Source organism: Trichosurus vulpecula, chromosome 2 (assembly GCF_011100635.1).
Source record: "Trichosurus vulpecula isolate mTriVul1 chromosome 2, mTriVul1.pri, whole genome shotgun sequence".
Taxonomy (NCBI): Eukaryota; Metazoa; Chordata; class Mammalia; order Diprotodontia; family Phalangeridae; genus Trichosurus; species Trichosurus vulpecula.
This window is the reverse complement of record NC_050574.1, coordinates 245,091,567-245,109,434: the sequence shown is the minus strand read 5'-3', so window position 1 is coordinate 245,109,434 and position 17,868 is coordinate 245,091,567. Positions and strand designations below refer to the sequence as shown.

Genomic DNA, 17,868 nt, shown 5'->3' with positions numbered 1-17,868 from the left:
ATGAGATTAACTAACTTCTATAAAGAACAGAGTTTAATTTTCCTACCATTCCCAATGTCCTTGCAGCTCTTGGGACTCCAGAGACAAAGTCTGAAGAAAACAAAATGACTTCAATTACTGAAATAAGCAAACTAAGTATATGGTTAGCAGGAATCTAAATACTGGGAAATATTTCATTTTGTTCGTTATTTTTTAATAACACACAAAAATATGATATGCTGATTTCTTGCTATGGTTAAGGATTCATGTTCAAAGTAATACCAATTATTAGTAACACCACATCTTTCTAAAACTCTTGAAAATAAAATAGAAAACAAAACAAGTAAGAATAACACAAAGAATATGTACTTGGATATAAAATAATAAAGAAAAAACTGAGTAGAGAAATGCAGAGTAGACAGTACTCCAAATTAGGTGAAGTTGGTAAATCAAGGCATTGCAGAATAAGGGTGAAGGAAGACTGATGGGGATTAGGAGGAAAAGTTTAGGAGAAAGAAAAGGGTATTATAAATGAAGGAAGTGATATATGTAAAGGTGTGTGTCGGGGCGGGGGGTGGTGGTGGTCTTAATTAATTAATTAATTAATTAATTAATTGATGTTAAGAAAGTTAGCCAACAAGACAGAAATGTATATGGAAGGTCAGTACAGTGGCTAACATTATGGAAAGGCCCAACCTAGCAGTGAAGCCTTGGTAGATTAGAGCAGTAGCTATCATGCAGGAAAAAGTTACTACTTGTATTTAAGAAGGAGGAAGCTAGAAACTTTCATTAGGTAGTCAAACCTTTCATATTTTAGGCATTTTGTATAGTTTTAGAATATAAGTATGACCCATTTAAATTGCAGGAGATCATTGTCTGGGTTTTTCTAAGAGAATAAATCTCTCCGAACTAGAAAATTCTATAACCTGAAAGAAAACAGTCAAGGGAGAACATGTCTATCTATGCCTTCCCCAAGTGTTGGATATCATGTAGCCTGGAATAGAGCTATTACTACTTGGCAAAGGATATCTGTCCTAGTAAGGTCTTAGTCAACAATAAGGAGACCTTTCAGATTCAGTTTTGGTGTATTTCTGACACAGTAGTTGTTTACAAATGGTATCCACCACTCAAAGAGCATGTTTTGAGAGTCTAAACATAACAGTAAGTTTTAGGTGTGTGTGTGTGTTTCTATCTGTTGAGGATATAAGATTATTAATAGGATTTGAAATGTTAAGCAAAGTACTTTATATTTAAGGTGCTGGACAATGGGTGCCACTGTAAATTCCTGAGAAGAATAACAAAATAAGTGATGGCATTAATCCTATATTACTTGGGCCTATCAAGAGATAAGAATTATAGTTCTGAGGAAGCCCTAGAGAAAAATAAACCTAGACTACATTTTTACAAGTCTAGAACATGCCTGTACAACCCACGGCCCACCAAAGGATTTGCTCTACATACAGATATTTTCCTCTACATTTTTTGTGGGCTTCCCAAAATCCTTTGGCATGGGCTGTAAGCAGCCCTTGGGCTGCAGGTTGTGCAGGCCTGGTCTAGAATTATCCTTAATATATTAAAATATACATTCTTGCATTGTCTTGTTCCCTAATCATGATGTCTCCAAACCTATTTTCACCACTGCAATCTTTGGCCATCATGTGCTCTGAAAAAGACTTTAACCATGTTTATTTTTTTAATATAAAACATCATACCTTCTATGCCATCATCATTGAAGTCCCCAACAGCCACAGAGTAGCCTAAACAGAAAACGAAAAGTAACAAACTATAAGATTTTCTGGGACTTTGATACAACTTTTAAAAACTCTGTAATTCCACTAATAATTTAAATTACTATTATGATCAGAATAGCAAAATATACATATTTGAGATATATATATATGTATGAGAAACATGATTTTGAATAAGAGCAACTGTAACAAATACTTCAATAGGATATTGATGGGCTACCTTAACTTTATTTATATAGCTGAAGCTGTAAGCAAGACCAAATTTGTAGTTACTGATCCTGACAGAGGAAAGGGAATCACTGAGCTAATAAGCCAGATTTTCCCTGCCCAGTAAATTATTGATTTTATCTTTTCATGTTCACATATAGATTTTTAAGGAATGTAAGTTATGAGAGATAATCTGTTTCTATGTGTATGCTCCATGCTCCACCTTAAAATAAAAATTCTCCAATTTTTAAATGGGGAAGTATTTTAATCAAAGGAAAGAATAGGCAAAGAATAACTGTGCATGGCATGAAGACACTATTTAATTATTGGTATGAAAATTCAATTTGCTGAAATGGATCAAAAATCATAAAGGCCATGATGTTTAATTTATCCCATATGGTGTTTTCAAAACTCATACTCAATATCATTTCTAAACAATGCAAGATTTCATACAGAAAAACAAGGCAAAATTCAATCCTCTTCTTATTGCATAGTGCCTGGCACATAGTAGGCACCTAATAAATGTTTGATATTATTATTGATTGACTGGGTAATATTTTAAATAATAATAGCTAGCAATTGCAAAGTGCTATAAGATTTGCAAAGTACTTTACAAATATTATCTCATTTAATCCTCATAACAACCCTGGAAAGTAGGTGCTATTATTCTCCTACTTCACAGAAGAAATGAAGGCAGATAAAGGTTAAATGCCGTAACTAAAGGTCACATGGCCTCTAAGTGTCTGAAGCTAAATTTGAACTCAGGTTTTCCTGACTCCTGGTCCAATGCTCCATACACTGTGCCCCTTAGAGCCCTCTGCTACAGAGTTTGTCTCTACGAAAGGGCATCAGCTACTTAAAAAGAATAAATCTCCTCCAGGCTCATCAGGACTCTAACAAATATACACACACACACACACACACACGCACACACACACGAAAAAATACAGGCCTCTTTAAGCCAGTGACAAATTAAGTATCATTTTAATTTCATTTCATAAGTATTATGAGTATTTATTTCATGATTATTACTATTACTTATATTACTTATTTCATAAATATCATTTATATTTCACATTTTTGTGATATAGTTTCTGCACTATTATTACACCAAAATTAATAGTGAATGGAATAAAAAAAATTTTTAAGCCAATATAATCTGAAAACTTAAGATGAAGATAATCTTTACAATATCAATACATTTATTAAAAGAAATTTTGATGGAAAAGTAGCAGCTAATATTTATGTTGTGCTTTTCAGAATATTTTCTAATAATTCTGTGAGGTGGACATTGAAAATATTATTGATTCTTTTTATACAGATGGAGAAGCTGAGTCTCAGAGCCATTAAATGACTTGTCCAAGGTCACACAGCTCAGATTCAAACCCAGGACATCCAACTCTGCACCAAATGTTCTTTGCAGCACATGATGTTCTTCAGTGCTCACAAAACAACATTTACAAATATGTTCATGGTAACAATAAGTCATATTTATTTTGTACCCTGAAGTCATAAAGTAATTAGAACAAGTAATGCCATCACCCTGGCTCTGCTACCTACCACCCACTGTACATTATCTTATTTAAATCACTTGAACCTTCGTGAGCCTCAGTTTCCTTAACCATAAATGAGGGTTAATTAGATGATCACTAAGGTTTGTTCCAGATCTAGATCCTATGATTTCCATTTTATAAAATGAGAAAAATGGAATTCAGATAACTTAAGTGGCATAAAGGAGAGGGCGGCATCTTACTGTACTGAGGACACTGGACTTGAAGCCAGTTAAGATGCCAGTTAAAATCCCACCTCAGACACTAGCTATTTGGCCCTGGTTAAGTAACTGAATCTTTATGTGCTTCAGTTTCCTCATCTGTAAAGTAGTAGAAGCTGGACTTGATGGCATATAAAGTCCCTTGTAAGTCTAAATCTACAATCTTATGACTTGCCCATGGTCAAACAGCCAGCGTCACTGTTAGAATTTAAACTGTTATCTCCTTACTCCAAGTCCAAGGCTCTTTACATTTTGCCATGCTGTCTCTCAGTTCAATAGCAAAAAACATTGAAGATTTTATACAGCATTAATAAACTACCCAGAAAAGAGTGAGGTATTTTTTTTGGTAGGATTTTATTTGGTAGGTGAACAATTTATGACTAGACAAGACAGAGAGCAAAGTTAGGTGTAAAATGGGTCATTTGATCACATTAAATTAAAAAGGGTTTGTACAAATAAAACAAATGTAGCCAAGATCAGAAGGAAAGCAGAAAACAGAGAAAAAAACTTTATAGTTTCTCAGATAAAGGTCTCTTATCTAAAATATATAAAGAACTTCAAATCTATAGCAATGTGAGTCATTCCCCAATTGATAAATGGTCAAAGGACATGAACAGGCAATTTCCAATGAAGAAATCAAAACAATTTATATTCACATAAAAACATGCTCCAAATCATTATTAATTAGAGAAATGCAAATTATAACAACCTGGAGATATCATTTTACACCTGCCAGATTGGTTGGCTAAGACGATTGAAGGGGGAAGAGATAATTTTGAAGGGGATGTGGAAAAATTGGAACACTAATTCATTGTTGGTGGAATTGTGAACTGATCCAACCATATTTGGAGAGCAATATGTAATTATGCCCAAAGAGTTATTAAATTACCTATACCCTTTGACCCAGCAATACTACTACTAGGTCTTTTTTCAAAGATAATTAGGGAAAAAGAAAAAGAACCTACATGTTCCAAAATGTCTATAGAAGCTCTTTTTCTGGAAGTAAAGATTTGGAAATTGAGGGGATGCCCATCAATTGGGGAATAGCTGAACAAGTTCTGACATATAATTGCGATGGAATACAACTGTACTATAAGAAATGATGAGCTCAACAATCTTATAAAAACATGGAAAGCCTTGCACAAAGAAATTAAGAGTGAAATGAGCAGAACCAAGAGAATACTGTATACAGTAACAGCAATATTATTTAGGAACAACTTTGAGCAAATAAGTTATTCTATTATAAATACTCAAATGGACTATAAAGGATGTAAGAAGAAAGATGCTATCTGCATGCAGAGAAAGAACTAATGAATAAAAGTATGTATAGAATAATTTTATATCTATATATATGTACATACACATATACACACACCTGTTTTTATCTAATGGTAGGTATCTCTAGGCTGGGAGGGGGAGGGAAGAAAAAAGGGAAAAAAGAGGAAAAAAAAGAAATTTACATGATAGCTTTGTTGTATATTTAAAAGGAACAGCAAGTTGTACATAGCAGATTTGCAGTTTCATGTGCATCTTTTTTATTATACTATGTTATCGAAATGCTTGTTTTATTCCACAAATTAAAAATAAATTTCTAAAATAGGATTATATATTTAGAATATTTACCTAGGTAGCTGTCATCAAAAACAGCCTGAGCTGTCCGAGTTGCTAACTGGTTATTATATTTGATGCTGTATACACGGGGGTCATATTTAGACACAATTTCTGCCACTTGATCAGAAATGAGCTGACCTGGGGAAAAAAAAAGAATACTGTGACTTTCCTATAAAGAGTTTCACTTATGAACATAAAAGGAGGTAGGAAGGTTACCTGTTTGTTTTTTTCCCTAATGTAATCATTGGATGTTAGTTTGTAATATTACTTGGAATGCCTAAGCAAGAATCCAACTATTCGATTACACATGTGAAAAGCTAGAAAAAGTCTGAAGACAGGTTTAATGAGATCTCTTCACTCCAAAATTATTTCATATTCTACCTACCAAATCCTAAGCAGTTCCATGAAGATAAATTAGGCATTTAAGGAAGTACACGGACTTGTTCAGCTTCAGAATGACACTGGCTGGACCTGGAATTCTTCAGGCTATTCCTCTATCACTTCAATCAAGATCTTAAAAAAACAAAAATAAAACCCTAGGATGTTTTTCTCTTGTTGTTGTTGTTGTTGTGTGAGAGGGAAGTTTCCATAATGCCAACCAATTCAATTAAGTTCTTTACACTCCTGATTTTATTTTAGGTAGTGCACTTACAAACGTAATCTCAAAATGCAGTGGAAAACATTAATTTTCTTGTCCGTACAGCTCTGGCTCTACATCAATCCACGGGATACCCAAGTCAAGTCCATATGACTACAGACAAATGAGACCAGACCAAAAAATACAAGCACTTGATTCACCATAGAGTCAGAACCTAGAAACACCAGTAGTTTCTCCATTTGTCCAATGTTAAAGGAAGTGTTTTACAATTCGGGAAGATTAATTTTTTTGTTTTTGTCTGATTTGCTGAAGTCAGGTAACTATAACATACAGCTCACACAAAACAATGAGGTTAAAGACAGTAAACATTATCTTTATCACTATTTTATCCTTCTTTCTTCTATAGGAAGACTTTCCCAAACTCTCTTAATTCTAGTGACTAGGTCCATCTTTTAACGATTTCCTTTTTATCCAGTATATATTATTTGTTTGCTTGTTGTCTCCTCCATTAGAATGTGAGCTCCTTGAAGGCAGGGACTGTCTTTTGCTGTTGTTATTTTTTTTTAATCTACAGCATTTAGCAGAGTGTCTAGAACAAGGTAGGGCACATAATAAATATTTGCTGACTGATTTTCATAGCAGAACCCAAATCTTAACAGTCTTGTATATTTTACTACCATGTCTAGAATTTTGTTTATTTTTCTGAAGCACCAGTGACTTCCATTTTAGTATTCTCTCATTCACAGAGTGAGTCATTGCAATTATTATTAAATCCTAGCCTCCATGTTATTCACACTGCTGTTGCTAACAATAAAAACTTCATTAAACATTACATCAACAGTTGAGAAATCTTTTTAGCGACCTTAGCATAGTTCAGATTTACAGTGGGCAGAAATGCATCTACTGACATCACTCAAATACTCACATTTTATTTACAAAAATTCAAACAGAAAAAACCGCCTAAGTCAATTTTTTAAACATATTACCACAGTCACATCACACACACAAAAAAAAGAAGGGTTAATAAACAGCTCTGATGGGTAAGCTCAAAATCTATCTTCCTGACAGTGTTTTGGCTCGCAGACATACCCATGTGATGTTTCCTCCTCTCCCACAGCATGCCAGTCTGTTCATGTAGGCAGGCAATGAGTGGGGGTGTGAAAGGAGGGGAGAAAGGAACGAAATTTTCTTTAAATCCCATGTGGAAAGCTCAAAGATTTAGCAGATTCCTTTACTCTGTTTTTAAAATTGTCAGATTTTTGGTTCTGTTTTTCAGTAAACTGTTTCATTTTCCCATCAGGTGAAATAAAAAGAATTTATAAAAATTCAAATCAAAATACACTAGAGCAGTTGACATTCTCTAGTAGCATCCTCCTATTCCCATATTTGCATTTTTTTAGTCTTTTTATTCCCCATCCATCTTCCTCATCATTTTTTTCTTATTTATTCCATATTTTCCTCTTTTTCACTTAATCTATTCTTTATTCCCCTTTATCTATAGAAACTCTGAACTTATAGTTGTCACTAGGACAAATCTACTAAGGCTAGTAAAAGGGGGTTAGGATTGGGATGTGGTACAGGGTACTATTTAGGGATTAAAAAATAAAAATTGCAGTCTGGGGATCCTTCCAGAAGAACTACAAATGGCTTCTACTTGCAACTCACTTCTTAACGCAAATGTGAAGATATTATTTGGAAATCTCAAAGCTTTTTTCATGGAAAAATTCAATTCCGTTCAACAGCTGAAAAAGTCACTGGCTTTAAATACAGAATGAACAACCTCTTTGGTCTTCCAGTGATCAGGGAAGAAAGCAAGGAAAAGGGAACAGAACACTGCCTCCCTGTATGTATGTATGCATTGGATGGATGGATGCACACATGCATATGCATGTATGTATATTCCTTTCTAATAAATTCTTTATCTTAAAAAATTGTTCAGATTACTGATCTGCTTAGCAGGGTGTACTGAAGCCAGCTCTAAAACTTTCGGTGTGAAAATTTATACCCCTGAAGTGAATGAATGCTTCAAATCAGGGCTTGATTTGCTGTTTTGTTGATTGTCTAGACTTAAGAAAGTAATGGAGAAAACACTAATAATGGAGATTAAATTTAAAAGCCTGCCTTGCATTTTCTGGAGAGCTTGTTGGTAAACACTTACCTGCATACCCTTGGTTAAATTGCACCACAAACAAGAATACCTCAAGGGTAATGATCTGAGAATCTGTTCCAGATAACTTGAGGTTAAATTTCTTACATCTACAGTCTAACAATACATGCCTCTTACCTAAAGGTCATCTCTGTTTAACTTAAGTAGTCTAATCTAAAACTTTCTCAACAACTGCAAGCTATGACTTTCTTAATAAATGCAAGCTATGTAAAGAAAAAGGATCTAATGTTTTATAGCCACATGAAGGCACTAAGAATTATATAAAACCAGAATACTGCCAACAACTCCTAGTTTCTTTAAAAGAAATGTTTGCTCTTTGTCTAGTGTATAATTTATCTCTATAACTCACTCTTTCCCAAAGTCTCATGCAGAGAAAGCCACTGATAACTTAAAAAAAAATGACTCATCTTAGTATAACCAAAATCCAGAATCTGGATAATTTTCTGTGATGACAGTTTCTGACTCTACCAAATACTGACAAAACTAGGATATTAATGTCCCCATGAATCACACAGAATCCTAGTTTTTATGTGCAGAAGACAAAACAGGCAAAAAAAAAGTTAAATATTAAAAAATTACATGGAGAATGAAGTTGGAAAATAAGTTACCTATTCATTTTATTTTTTTAATCATTCATTTATGTGGATTCTATTTCCATTTTGTTTCACAGCCAATGGTAAAAGTTATGGATTGTTTAAATGGTATTTTTAAAAAGAAATCACACAAACTCATTTGATTAAGGAATGGCTAAAAAGATTGTGGTAATTAATATAAAGAAATAGGGCAGCTCTGTAAAAAACAAACAAAAAAACCCCACAATGTATAGAAAGAATTCCAAAAAGGCCTGGGAAGAATCACGTGAACTGATACAAAGTAAAATAAGCAGTACCAGGAAAACAATGACTGCAACATAATGTAAATGAAAAGAACAACTGAAACGGAAAAGGAAACTGAACACTGTGTAATTAAAGTGACCTAGCTTGGCCAGAAAGAAGAGGCTTTTCAAAAAGGTGGGTGGACTATGGATGTAGAACATTGTACATACTGCCAGACTCAGTTGATATGTTGTTTAATTTTGTTGAACTACCCCCACACACACTTTTTTCTTCCAATTCTTGCTTACTGGGTAGGGGAAGAGGAGGAGAGTAATATTCATATATAAAGGTGATATCAAAATAAAATATATCAATATTACTTTTAAGAGACCATCCAGGGTAGTTCAAGAAAGCAGATACTTCTCGTGTATGTTTTGTCTTCCCCAGTGAACATCACAACTGATTTTGGTGATTAGTAAATAAATTTTTCATTTAAAAGAGCTATTACTTTACTTAAAATATTTTAAACCCAATAATCAAAAATCACAAATTAAATATGCATTTAAGCATATAGCAACATATTATACTTCACCAAAAAATGGAAGCCATTTAGCTCAAGTGTCTTTTAAGAAGCTAAATTTTAATTTTTGAGCAACCCTATAGCAGTATTATATTTATTCACTTAGTTAAAACACATGTAGCAGCTATACAAATAACACAGATAAACTCTATCAAATTACATGCATCCCCTTTCCCATCTCTCAAAAATTGGTAAAGGAACGGTGTTGAGTCACAAAAACAATATTTCTCAATTCTTCTCAAAGTTAATTTGGAAACTCATATTTTTGAAACAAAATAAGCTAGCAAAAGTCATTATCAGGCATTGAATAATTTGATTAACCTACCTTGCCAATAAAAGCTGCCAGGACCTCCCAGAAGTACTCTGTCTGCCTGAGGAAAAATGATGCAGAAAAAATATTCTTTTAAAGAGATATGTTTTAAATTAAAATAATTAATAAATATTGGGTAAAGTAACTTTAAAACTAAAATCCATTCTACTCTCAGGTTGGGTAACTATCATCTTTAGGAAAAAATATTTTTAAAAATAAAAAGAAAGTAAAAAATATATTCTCTTAATCCAACGTTATCTGCCTATTACTTTTTCCACTACATCAAGGATAGGATGTCAGTATGTATGTCAATATAAATGTGGATCCTGTTACCCTGACTGTATCTGTTAATCTAACATGGGGATTTTCTACTATTATATACTATTTTCTACTATTCTCAAACTTTGTGACTACATATGCAAATTGCCCATCCTGATGACTACCAAAGAAACTTCATGCTCCACTGGAGAGAAACTCTTTTTGGTACCTATGGCAACCAGCAGATGGAATTAGAGCAGAAGCCAAAGGGCAAATTTTTCAGAGCTTACTGTAGATAATCTATTGCTAACTTGCCTAGTCCTACTCTGTGTCCATTACTAATTGCAGAAAATTAATTGAGTGTGTTAGACACAAAGTATTTACTGTTTCAGCCTACGATTATCCAAGGAAATCTTAATACCTTGTTGGGGACAAATCCACCCCCAAAGTCCAAGTGCCTCTGCTTCCAATAGATCACCACTGTTAAAGCAGTATGATCAGATGACACTGGCAATATTAGCAAAATGGTCTCCAATTTAAGATTTGTGATATTTGACTTTAGAACTACTTTAATAAATTGAGCATCAGAGTCACTGTGTTATGGAATAAGAATATTTCTAGTTGTTGTACTATAAACATAAAGGAAAATGATGTCATTTCTTAAATTTAATTATTTTACTAATGTAAAAGTATTCATTTTGCATGGACACCTTTAGGTTTGAATCATGAATATCGCATTGGTATATCAAGTGAATAGGGAATGGATTATTTAACTAACTTAGGCAAACAGTATAAACATTGCCCTTCCTAAATGAAATGCAAGTAAAAGGATAAGAACAAGATGTTCATACTTTATTACATTTTTTTTAAAAAATGATCATGCTGGGTGTGGGTAAGGGGTAGGTTTGGGGGAGTGTCAGTGTTTTTCATTTGTTTGGCTTATCACAGCCCCTCTTTTCTCACAATCTACAAAAAAGTCATATCTTGCTCGTCCTGTTTTTAATCAATATGTTCCTGTCACAGAATGAATTACTGCACTGAAATTTATTTTAAAAAAACACTTGAAAATCTGATAGAGAGAAGAGACAATATATAAATTTTAAAAATTAAGAAAAGTTTCTTCTTTGCTTGTTTTTTTGTCTGGTTTTATAGAGATGTCCTGGTGAGAAACTCTCTTTACCAATGTAAATCAGCAATTATTTTGTAATTTACAATCTTAGAAAATTGCCTCAGACAGCAAAATTAAATGATACAGCCAGTACGTATATCAGAGACAAGATTTCAACTTAGCTCGAACTGAATCAAAAAAAAAACTAACAAAAAAACCCAATCACAGTTTTTGAAAACTGAAAAGAACTCAGTGGCCATCCAGTCTAACAGTAAAGAAATCCCCACTATAACACACTTGACAAATGAAAAAAAATGAAAAAAAATTTAACAACTAGATGAAATCAATAAGCATTTAAGTGCCTACTTTATGCCAGGCACTGTTCTAGTAAAGTCAAAAAAATGAATATCCTTGCTCTCAAGGAACTTACATTGCATTGAGAGAAAGATATGTGCATGTATCTACAAAGTAAATAGGAAGTAGTTAAATACAAAAAAAGTTATCAAGAGAGGGCACTAAGCAGTTGGGTAATTGGGCATCATGTTGAATAGGTAGAAAAGTTCCCATCATTTTTTGTTCCTTGTACTGATTGGCTTTCAAGAAACTTTTCTACACCACCCCCCCATTCAATTTGAAAGGAAATAAATTATAATAAGCCATGCATATGCACAAAATAAAATAATTATTTCAGTAAGATAATATGGTCATCATATATTCCCTGTACCGCTTGACAAGTTTCTCATATGCCCAGTGGGAATGGATGTCTCAAATTGGAAACCTCTAGTGTTGAAGGAGGTACTTGCAATGTGTCTTGAAGAAAGAGGATTCTATGCAGTGGAGTGAGAAAGGAGTGCCATGTGTAAAGAAACAGAGGTCATTTTGGCTAAATTGTATAGGGCACATAAGGAGACTGGAAAAATAGGTTAGGGTTAAGTTTCAGAGGGCATGATAAGCATGCAAAGGTGAATGTATTTAAGTGTATAGACAATAAGAAAACACTAAAGTTTAGGGAGAAACTGGAGGACATAATCAAGAGTACACTTAAAATCCCTTTGGCAGCTAAGTCTAGAGAGTAAACAGAATAGCAGACTTGAGGCAGGGAGACTAATCAGGATGTCACTGCAGTAGGCCAAGTTAGAAATGATAAAGACTAGAACCAATGCAGTGGTAGTGTGAGAAGAGATAAGGAGTCTAATTCAAGAGATGTTGTTGTTTGTTCTTCATTTTTGAAGAGAACCAATGACATTACAGGTGATATCTTGATTTGCCCATGAACTGGATTTAAGTGAGACAGAGTTGCACAAAGTCAGCCTCACTCTCTCTTCTCTCCTGGAGTCATAGAATTAGAGTGGCAAGTCAGTACAACTGGTGATGGCCTGGGGTGCAGTGGATGACCTTGATGTCTTTGACATATGACCAAGCTCTAAGCATTCCACAGTGCCTGCTTCAGCCACCTCTATGGCCTTTGAAACAAACTGTTCACATCCTCCCATTCTGCCAGGAAAAGTCTTCACAGGCTTGGGGTAGACATTCCTCTATCTCACCAACAGGTATGAGGCCTGTTGGTTACCCTCAACCTGGTTTAGCCTGACTGCTGAGACAGCTTACCAGGGTGTGGCTGCTGTACACACTACAGCTTCTTGAAGCCACAGGAAAGAATTGGGTAAATAAGGTGAACATATATGGGCATATATGACAGTTTGGCAAGTTGTTGGATATATAAGGCAGAAGGAAGGACTTAGGGATAATTCTGAGGTTTATGAACATGGGACATTGAAAGAATGGTAGTTCCTTAAGAGAAATAAGTAAATTTTAAAAAGAGAAAGTCTGTGTGTAACAGGCAAAATTATGTTTTAGATATGTTGAGCCTGACATGTCTCTTGAATATCCCAACCTGAAATGTCCAATGGTGATATGTGACTTGAGCTCCAGTGAGACATCTCAGTAATAGATAAATATATGGGAGCTAAAGAGGTTATTGAGGGAGGATAAAATAGGGCTAGGACAGAGTTTTGGGCTACACTCACAATTAGAGAGCATGATATGGATGATGAAACAGCAAAGAAGACTGAGGAATCATAATTTCTACAAGTCTAAATCTATGATACCATGATTTAGTAACTAAAAGATGATTTGGTAAATTTAGAGAGAGCAGTTTCAGCTGAGTAGAGATCAAAGGGTTTTGAGGAGTGAGAAAAGGTGAAACAAATAATTAGTATAGGCTAGCTTTTTTCAGGAGTTTGGACAACAGAATTTTAGCTTCATGGATAGTAGAGTACAGTGAAGTTTTTGTTTGTTGGGGTTTTTGTTTTGTTTTAAGACTTGGGTATGTTGGAAGGCAGTAGAGAAGGAACTGCAGAAAAAAAGGATAAAAGATAAAAAAATTAGCAAGAGAAGGGGGATGATTAAAGAGGCAATCAGCTAGAGAAAATGGGAGGGGAAGGGATCAGGAGCTCATGGGTTGGCAATGGCAAGGAGAAGGGCCACTTCAGTAGCAGAGACTAGAAGAAAAGAGGAGATATGTTTGGGAGTTTGAGATTAAGAGAAGAGGCAGCTCACACTGAATGACCTCAATTTTCTCAGCAAAGTTGAGGGAGGAGATCCTCAGCTAAGACAGTAAAGGGAAGGTAGGAGATTTGAGGATAGAAGAGAAGGTTTGGAACACCTTCTGTGAGGAGTGGGATAAAGAAACAATTAGGGAGGAGTAAAAGCAATGGCAGCCTAGTTAAATTAGGTAACATAAATAAGATTAGATAACACAAATTAGTTTTGTTCCAATTTGCTAATCCAATTTGCATGTAGAGTAGAGAACATGAATGGAAGGAGCAATTGAAAGTAGGAGTTTGGAAAGGGATTAATTGCTGATAAGACTTGATGCAAGAGATTTGAGAGAAGATGATAACGTGGAGTTGAATGAGTTAACTATAGGGTCTAGATTACGAAGGATGGAAAGTGAAGTCTTAGCAAAAATAAGTCAAAAGCTAGGTCTGGAGCTCTCTTCTCTTCTCCCTGTTTCATGATCCCATCAACTACCACGGGTTCAATTATCATCTTAACAGACATGATCCCCACATCTCAAGGTAGAGCTATAGTCTCCCAAGCTACAATCATGAATCACCAATTCTAATCATGCCTTCTAATCATGATTTAATAATACATTAACAATGTTACCAAGAAAACCTCCCACCAAATCAAATCTGACAAATTTTTAAAGATAATTTCCAATTTACTAATTTGAAATTCAATTACTAATGTTTACCAACTGTCTTTTGGACATGTCAAACTGAATATTTCTTAGGAATCCCAAACTCAGCATGTCCAAAGCAAAATGTATCAACTTTCTTCATACTGTAAGGAGCACCACCAACTAGGCTCACTTGACCTCAGTGTCATCCTCAAGTTTTAACAATTTTAATAATGCATCCCCTCTGCTCCCCTCACACAGTCTCTACCCTGGTACAGGCACTCTTCAGCTCATCCTTGGACTATTGCAATGGAATTCAGATTGTCCTTACTGCTTCAAGTCTCTCTCCATTGCAATCCATCATCCATTCAGCTACCAAAGTTATTTACCTAAAGTGAAGGTCTGACCATGGCATCCACCTACTCCAAGTGGTTCCCTATTTCCATCCAGTATCAAATACAAAATCTTCTGTTTGTCATTTAAAACCCTTCAAAATCTGTCCCCTTCCTAACTTTTCTAGTCTGCTTACCCTTTAATCCCCTGAGATCCAGCTACATTGGCCCTCTTCTTCATCTCTCAACCGTGTGCCTTTTCAATGGCTGTCCCTAATGCTTGGACTGCTCTTTCTCTCTCTTCAACTCTACTTGGCTTTCCTTGGCTGCCTTCAAGGTTCTGACCAAATCCAATCTCTTCAAGAGTTCTTTGTTTTTTCCTTTCCCTCCCTAAAACTAATGCTACTAGTTTCTTTCATCAGAAATTTCCTGCCATGTACACTATATGTATTTTCTATATACATAGCTACTTGCATGTTATGTTGTCCATTAGAATGTGAGTTTCTTGAAGAAAAAGAATGTGTTTTTACTTTTCTTTACATCCCCAGAGCTTAGTAGAGTGCCTAGCACATAGTAAGTGCCTGATAAGTACTTGTCTAACTAACTGACAATAGTGAAGTTTGGAGATTGTGATGAGTATGAAGAATAGGTTTAAGAAACGTGAGGCACAGGAAAAGATGGAATAACAGAATTTTGGGGTCAGACAGAAGAATGTCAGAGTTTTTGATCCAGGAATTAAAACACCTCTAGGTAATGCTGAGATATAGGGTGTGGCTTGGCTAAGCTAGAGTAGAGGAGTAGCTCATGAGATTTGAAGAGACTGAGAAACCAGGAGATCAGGCATTTGAGGGAGCCATCAACATGAATGCTCAAGTCCCCTAATATAATGGCAAAAGTTGGGAAGGAGAGGAAGAATGTGAGCCAAGTTTTAAACTTGGTGACATAGGAGGAAGAATGACCTTGGAGTTAGTAGACAATGGCCACTGTGATCTGTATGGGTGAAAATAATTAATAGAGTGATGTTAAAAGGAGAAGAGATTACTAAGTGCTGGCAACAAATGGAGAATCTCAAAAGTGGCAAGGGGAAGAAAGAGCATTCTGATTCCCCAACCAGGATCAGTGTGTCATGGAGTATGAGAAGAGATCCAACTAGAAATGGGGAGGTTTACCAGGATGCAGGGCCATTTAGGTGAAGCCCCAGGTCTCTGTGAGTGACATTCAACACATACAAAGACTAAATTATTTTGGTTATAATCTGTATTATTCACTAGGTACCGAATGATTCTCAAAATCAACATAGTACAATTAAAAAAAAACATGGGATTTGGAATCTTCCACCTGGTTTCAAATCCTGGGTTGAAGATTGACTGTCTGTATGACCATGGACAAATCATTTCACATCTCTTGGTCTTAATTTCCTATAAAATTAGGTATTTGGACTAGAAGACTTCTGGGATGCTTTGCCAGCTCTAATTCTATGTTCCTATGATGTCCCATGATAGATGGCAAAAATCACAATTCACTAGACTCTGTTCTAATCATGATTTAATAACACATTAACAATGTTACCAAGAAAGTCTCCACCAAAATATAATTTGACTTAAAACTTTTAAAAATAGTTTGTAATTTGCCCAATTTGAAACTTAACTATTAATTTTTACAGTAATAGTCACCTATCAGTTTTTGAGGGGAATATTTATTTAGACTCTATAGGAAATCCTATCCCCTTTCTTGCTTTCCTCTACTATAGCTTACTTATTTTACTACTTATTGTCATTATTTCTAAAGAGGTTAGAAGGAGAAAGAAAAAGAAATGAAATTCGGATCTGTAAATTTTGATATTTAACTGTTTTGTTAATAATAACAATACCAATAATAATATCCCTTTACTACTACTTCATGGAGCTGTGATTTTTGTCAGTTTAAGTACTCCTTCCACATAGTTCACAGCCTAGTTTACAGGCTTTGTATATAGTCTTCAACAGCTGTAGTGGCCAAAGTAGCCTAGGCCAATCTTTGACCAAAACATTGGTCTATATCACTAATCCCATAATATAATAATAGCTTAAAGAATTGATGATAACTAAAATTAAGCAATTGATTGACATAGTTTTATTACTATCCATGCATTTTGATTATCCACACTATGTCTAGCCCCCCCATTAATATGGATAATAAAGTAGTAAAATAGATTTTAGTTTCATCTAATATTCAAAAAGGATCAATAACTTACTTTTGTAAAATCAATGCTGAATCCTCCTTGACAAAATCCCTGTCCATCAGCATCAATATTTTCTAAAGTAAATATAGGGGGGAAAAGTTACATACATTATAAAAAAAAACCACTCTGCCATGGTTAAAGAGCTAATGATTTATTATTGCATTGCGGTAAAGACAACAGGCACCAAGTTTTTTAGAACTTTATTATCAATAGGAAAAACGAAGATTAAAGCACTTGGACCAATGAATCAGGCACAAGGCTGAAAAAAAGCTGAGATTCTTAGTCCTTGTACCTCCACCCCTACCCTCCCCATCCCACTCCCACCTCTTCCACCCCCGAAGGTACTTAGAAATTCAATTATATCTTCACATTTTTGTGAAAAGCTCCAAGATAAACATCTAAAGGTTTATTACCAGTCCAGAAAGACCATACACTCAAGTAGTTCAGATTTTCAGGAGATGGTCATCCATTGTGCAAATGAATATTCTCTGAACAATTCAATGTAAAATAAGACTCAAAACGAGTTCTGCGGGGCTCATGAGGGACCATCTTTATAATTAAATACTTTCAAGGGATCATAAATCTAGAGCTAGAAGGGACCTCAGAAGCTATTTATTTCCCCCTCCCATTTTACTGATGAGGAACCTGAGGCCCAGGACCGTTAAGTGATTTTATATCTTTATATCTCCCTCAGTGCCTTCCAGTATCTACACATAGCAGATGCTCAATAAGGTCTGTTGAATTTTAGAAAAACCTAACTTTCCTGGCGTTTTTTCTGTCCTACACCAAAAGAAAAAATATAGTGAGAACACTATACTTCGGTTACTAAAGGATCTTTGTAAAAATGAAATAATATTAGTAAAAACTATTTAGCACAGTGCCTGAAACATACTAGATATTATATAAATGTTTGTTCCCTTCCCTTCCCATTTCCTTTTCTTCCCTAATAGTAATGTAGTTAAATAACAAATATACAAAA

General features: G+C 34.8%; 1 protein-coding gene across 1 annotated transcript in view; it reads right to left on the bottom strand.

The window, feature by feature from the left end:
• The window catches only part of ITGAV (integrin subunit alpha V), a 113,582-nt gene that overhangs the window by 38,545 nt on the left and 57,169 nt on the right, over positions 1 to 17,868 (bottom strand). The window contains exons 5-9 of the mRNA XM_036743427.1: positions 16,902 to 16,963; positions 9,802 to 9,847; positions 5,329 to 5,454; positions 1,692 to 1,736; positions 47 to 90 (exon numbers count right to left, since the gene is read on the bottom strand). Coding sequence (XP_036599322.1) covers positions 47 to 90; positions 1,692 to 1,736; positions 5,329 to 5,454; positions 9,802 to 9,847; positions 16,902 to 16,963 — 323 coding nt within the window. The remainder of the gene's footprint in view (positions 1 to 46; positions 91 to 1,691; positions 1,737 to 5,328; positions 5,455 to 9,801; positions 9,848 to 16,901; positions 16,964 to 17,868) is intronic.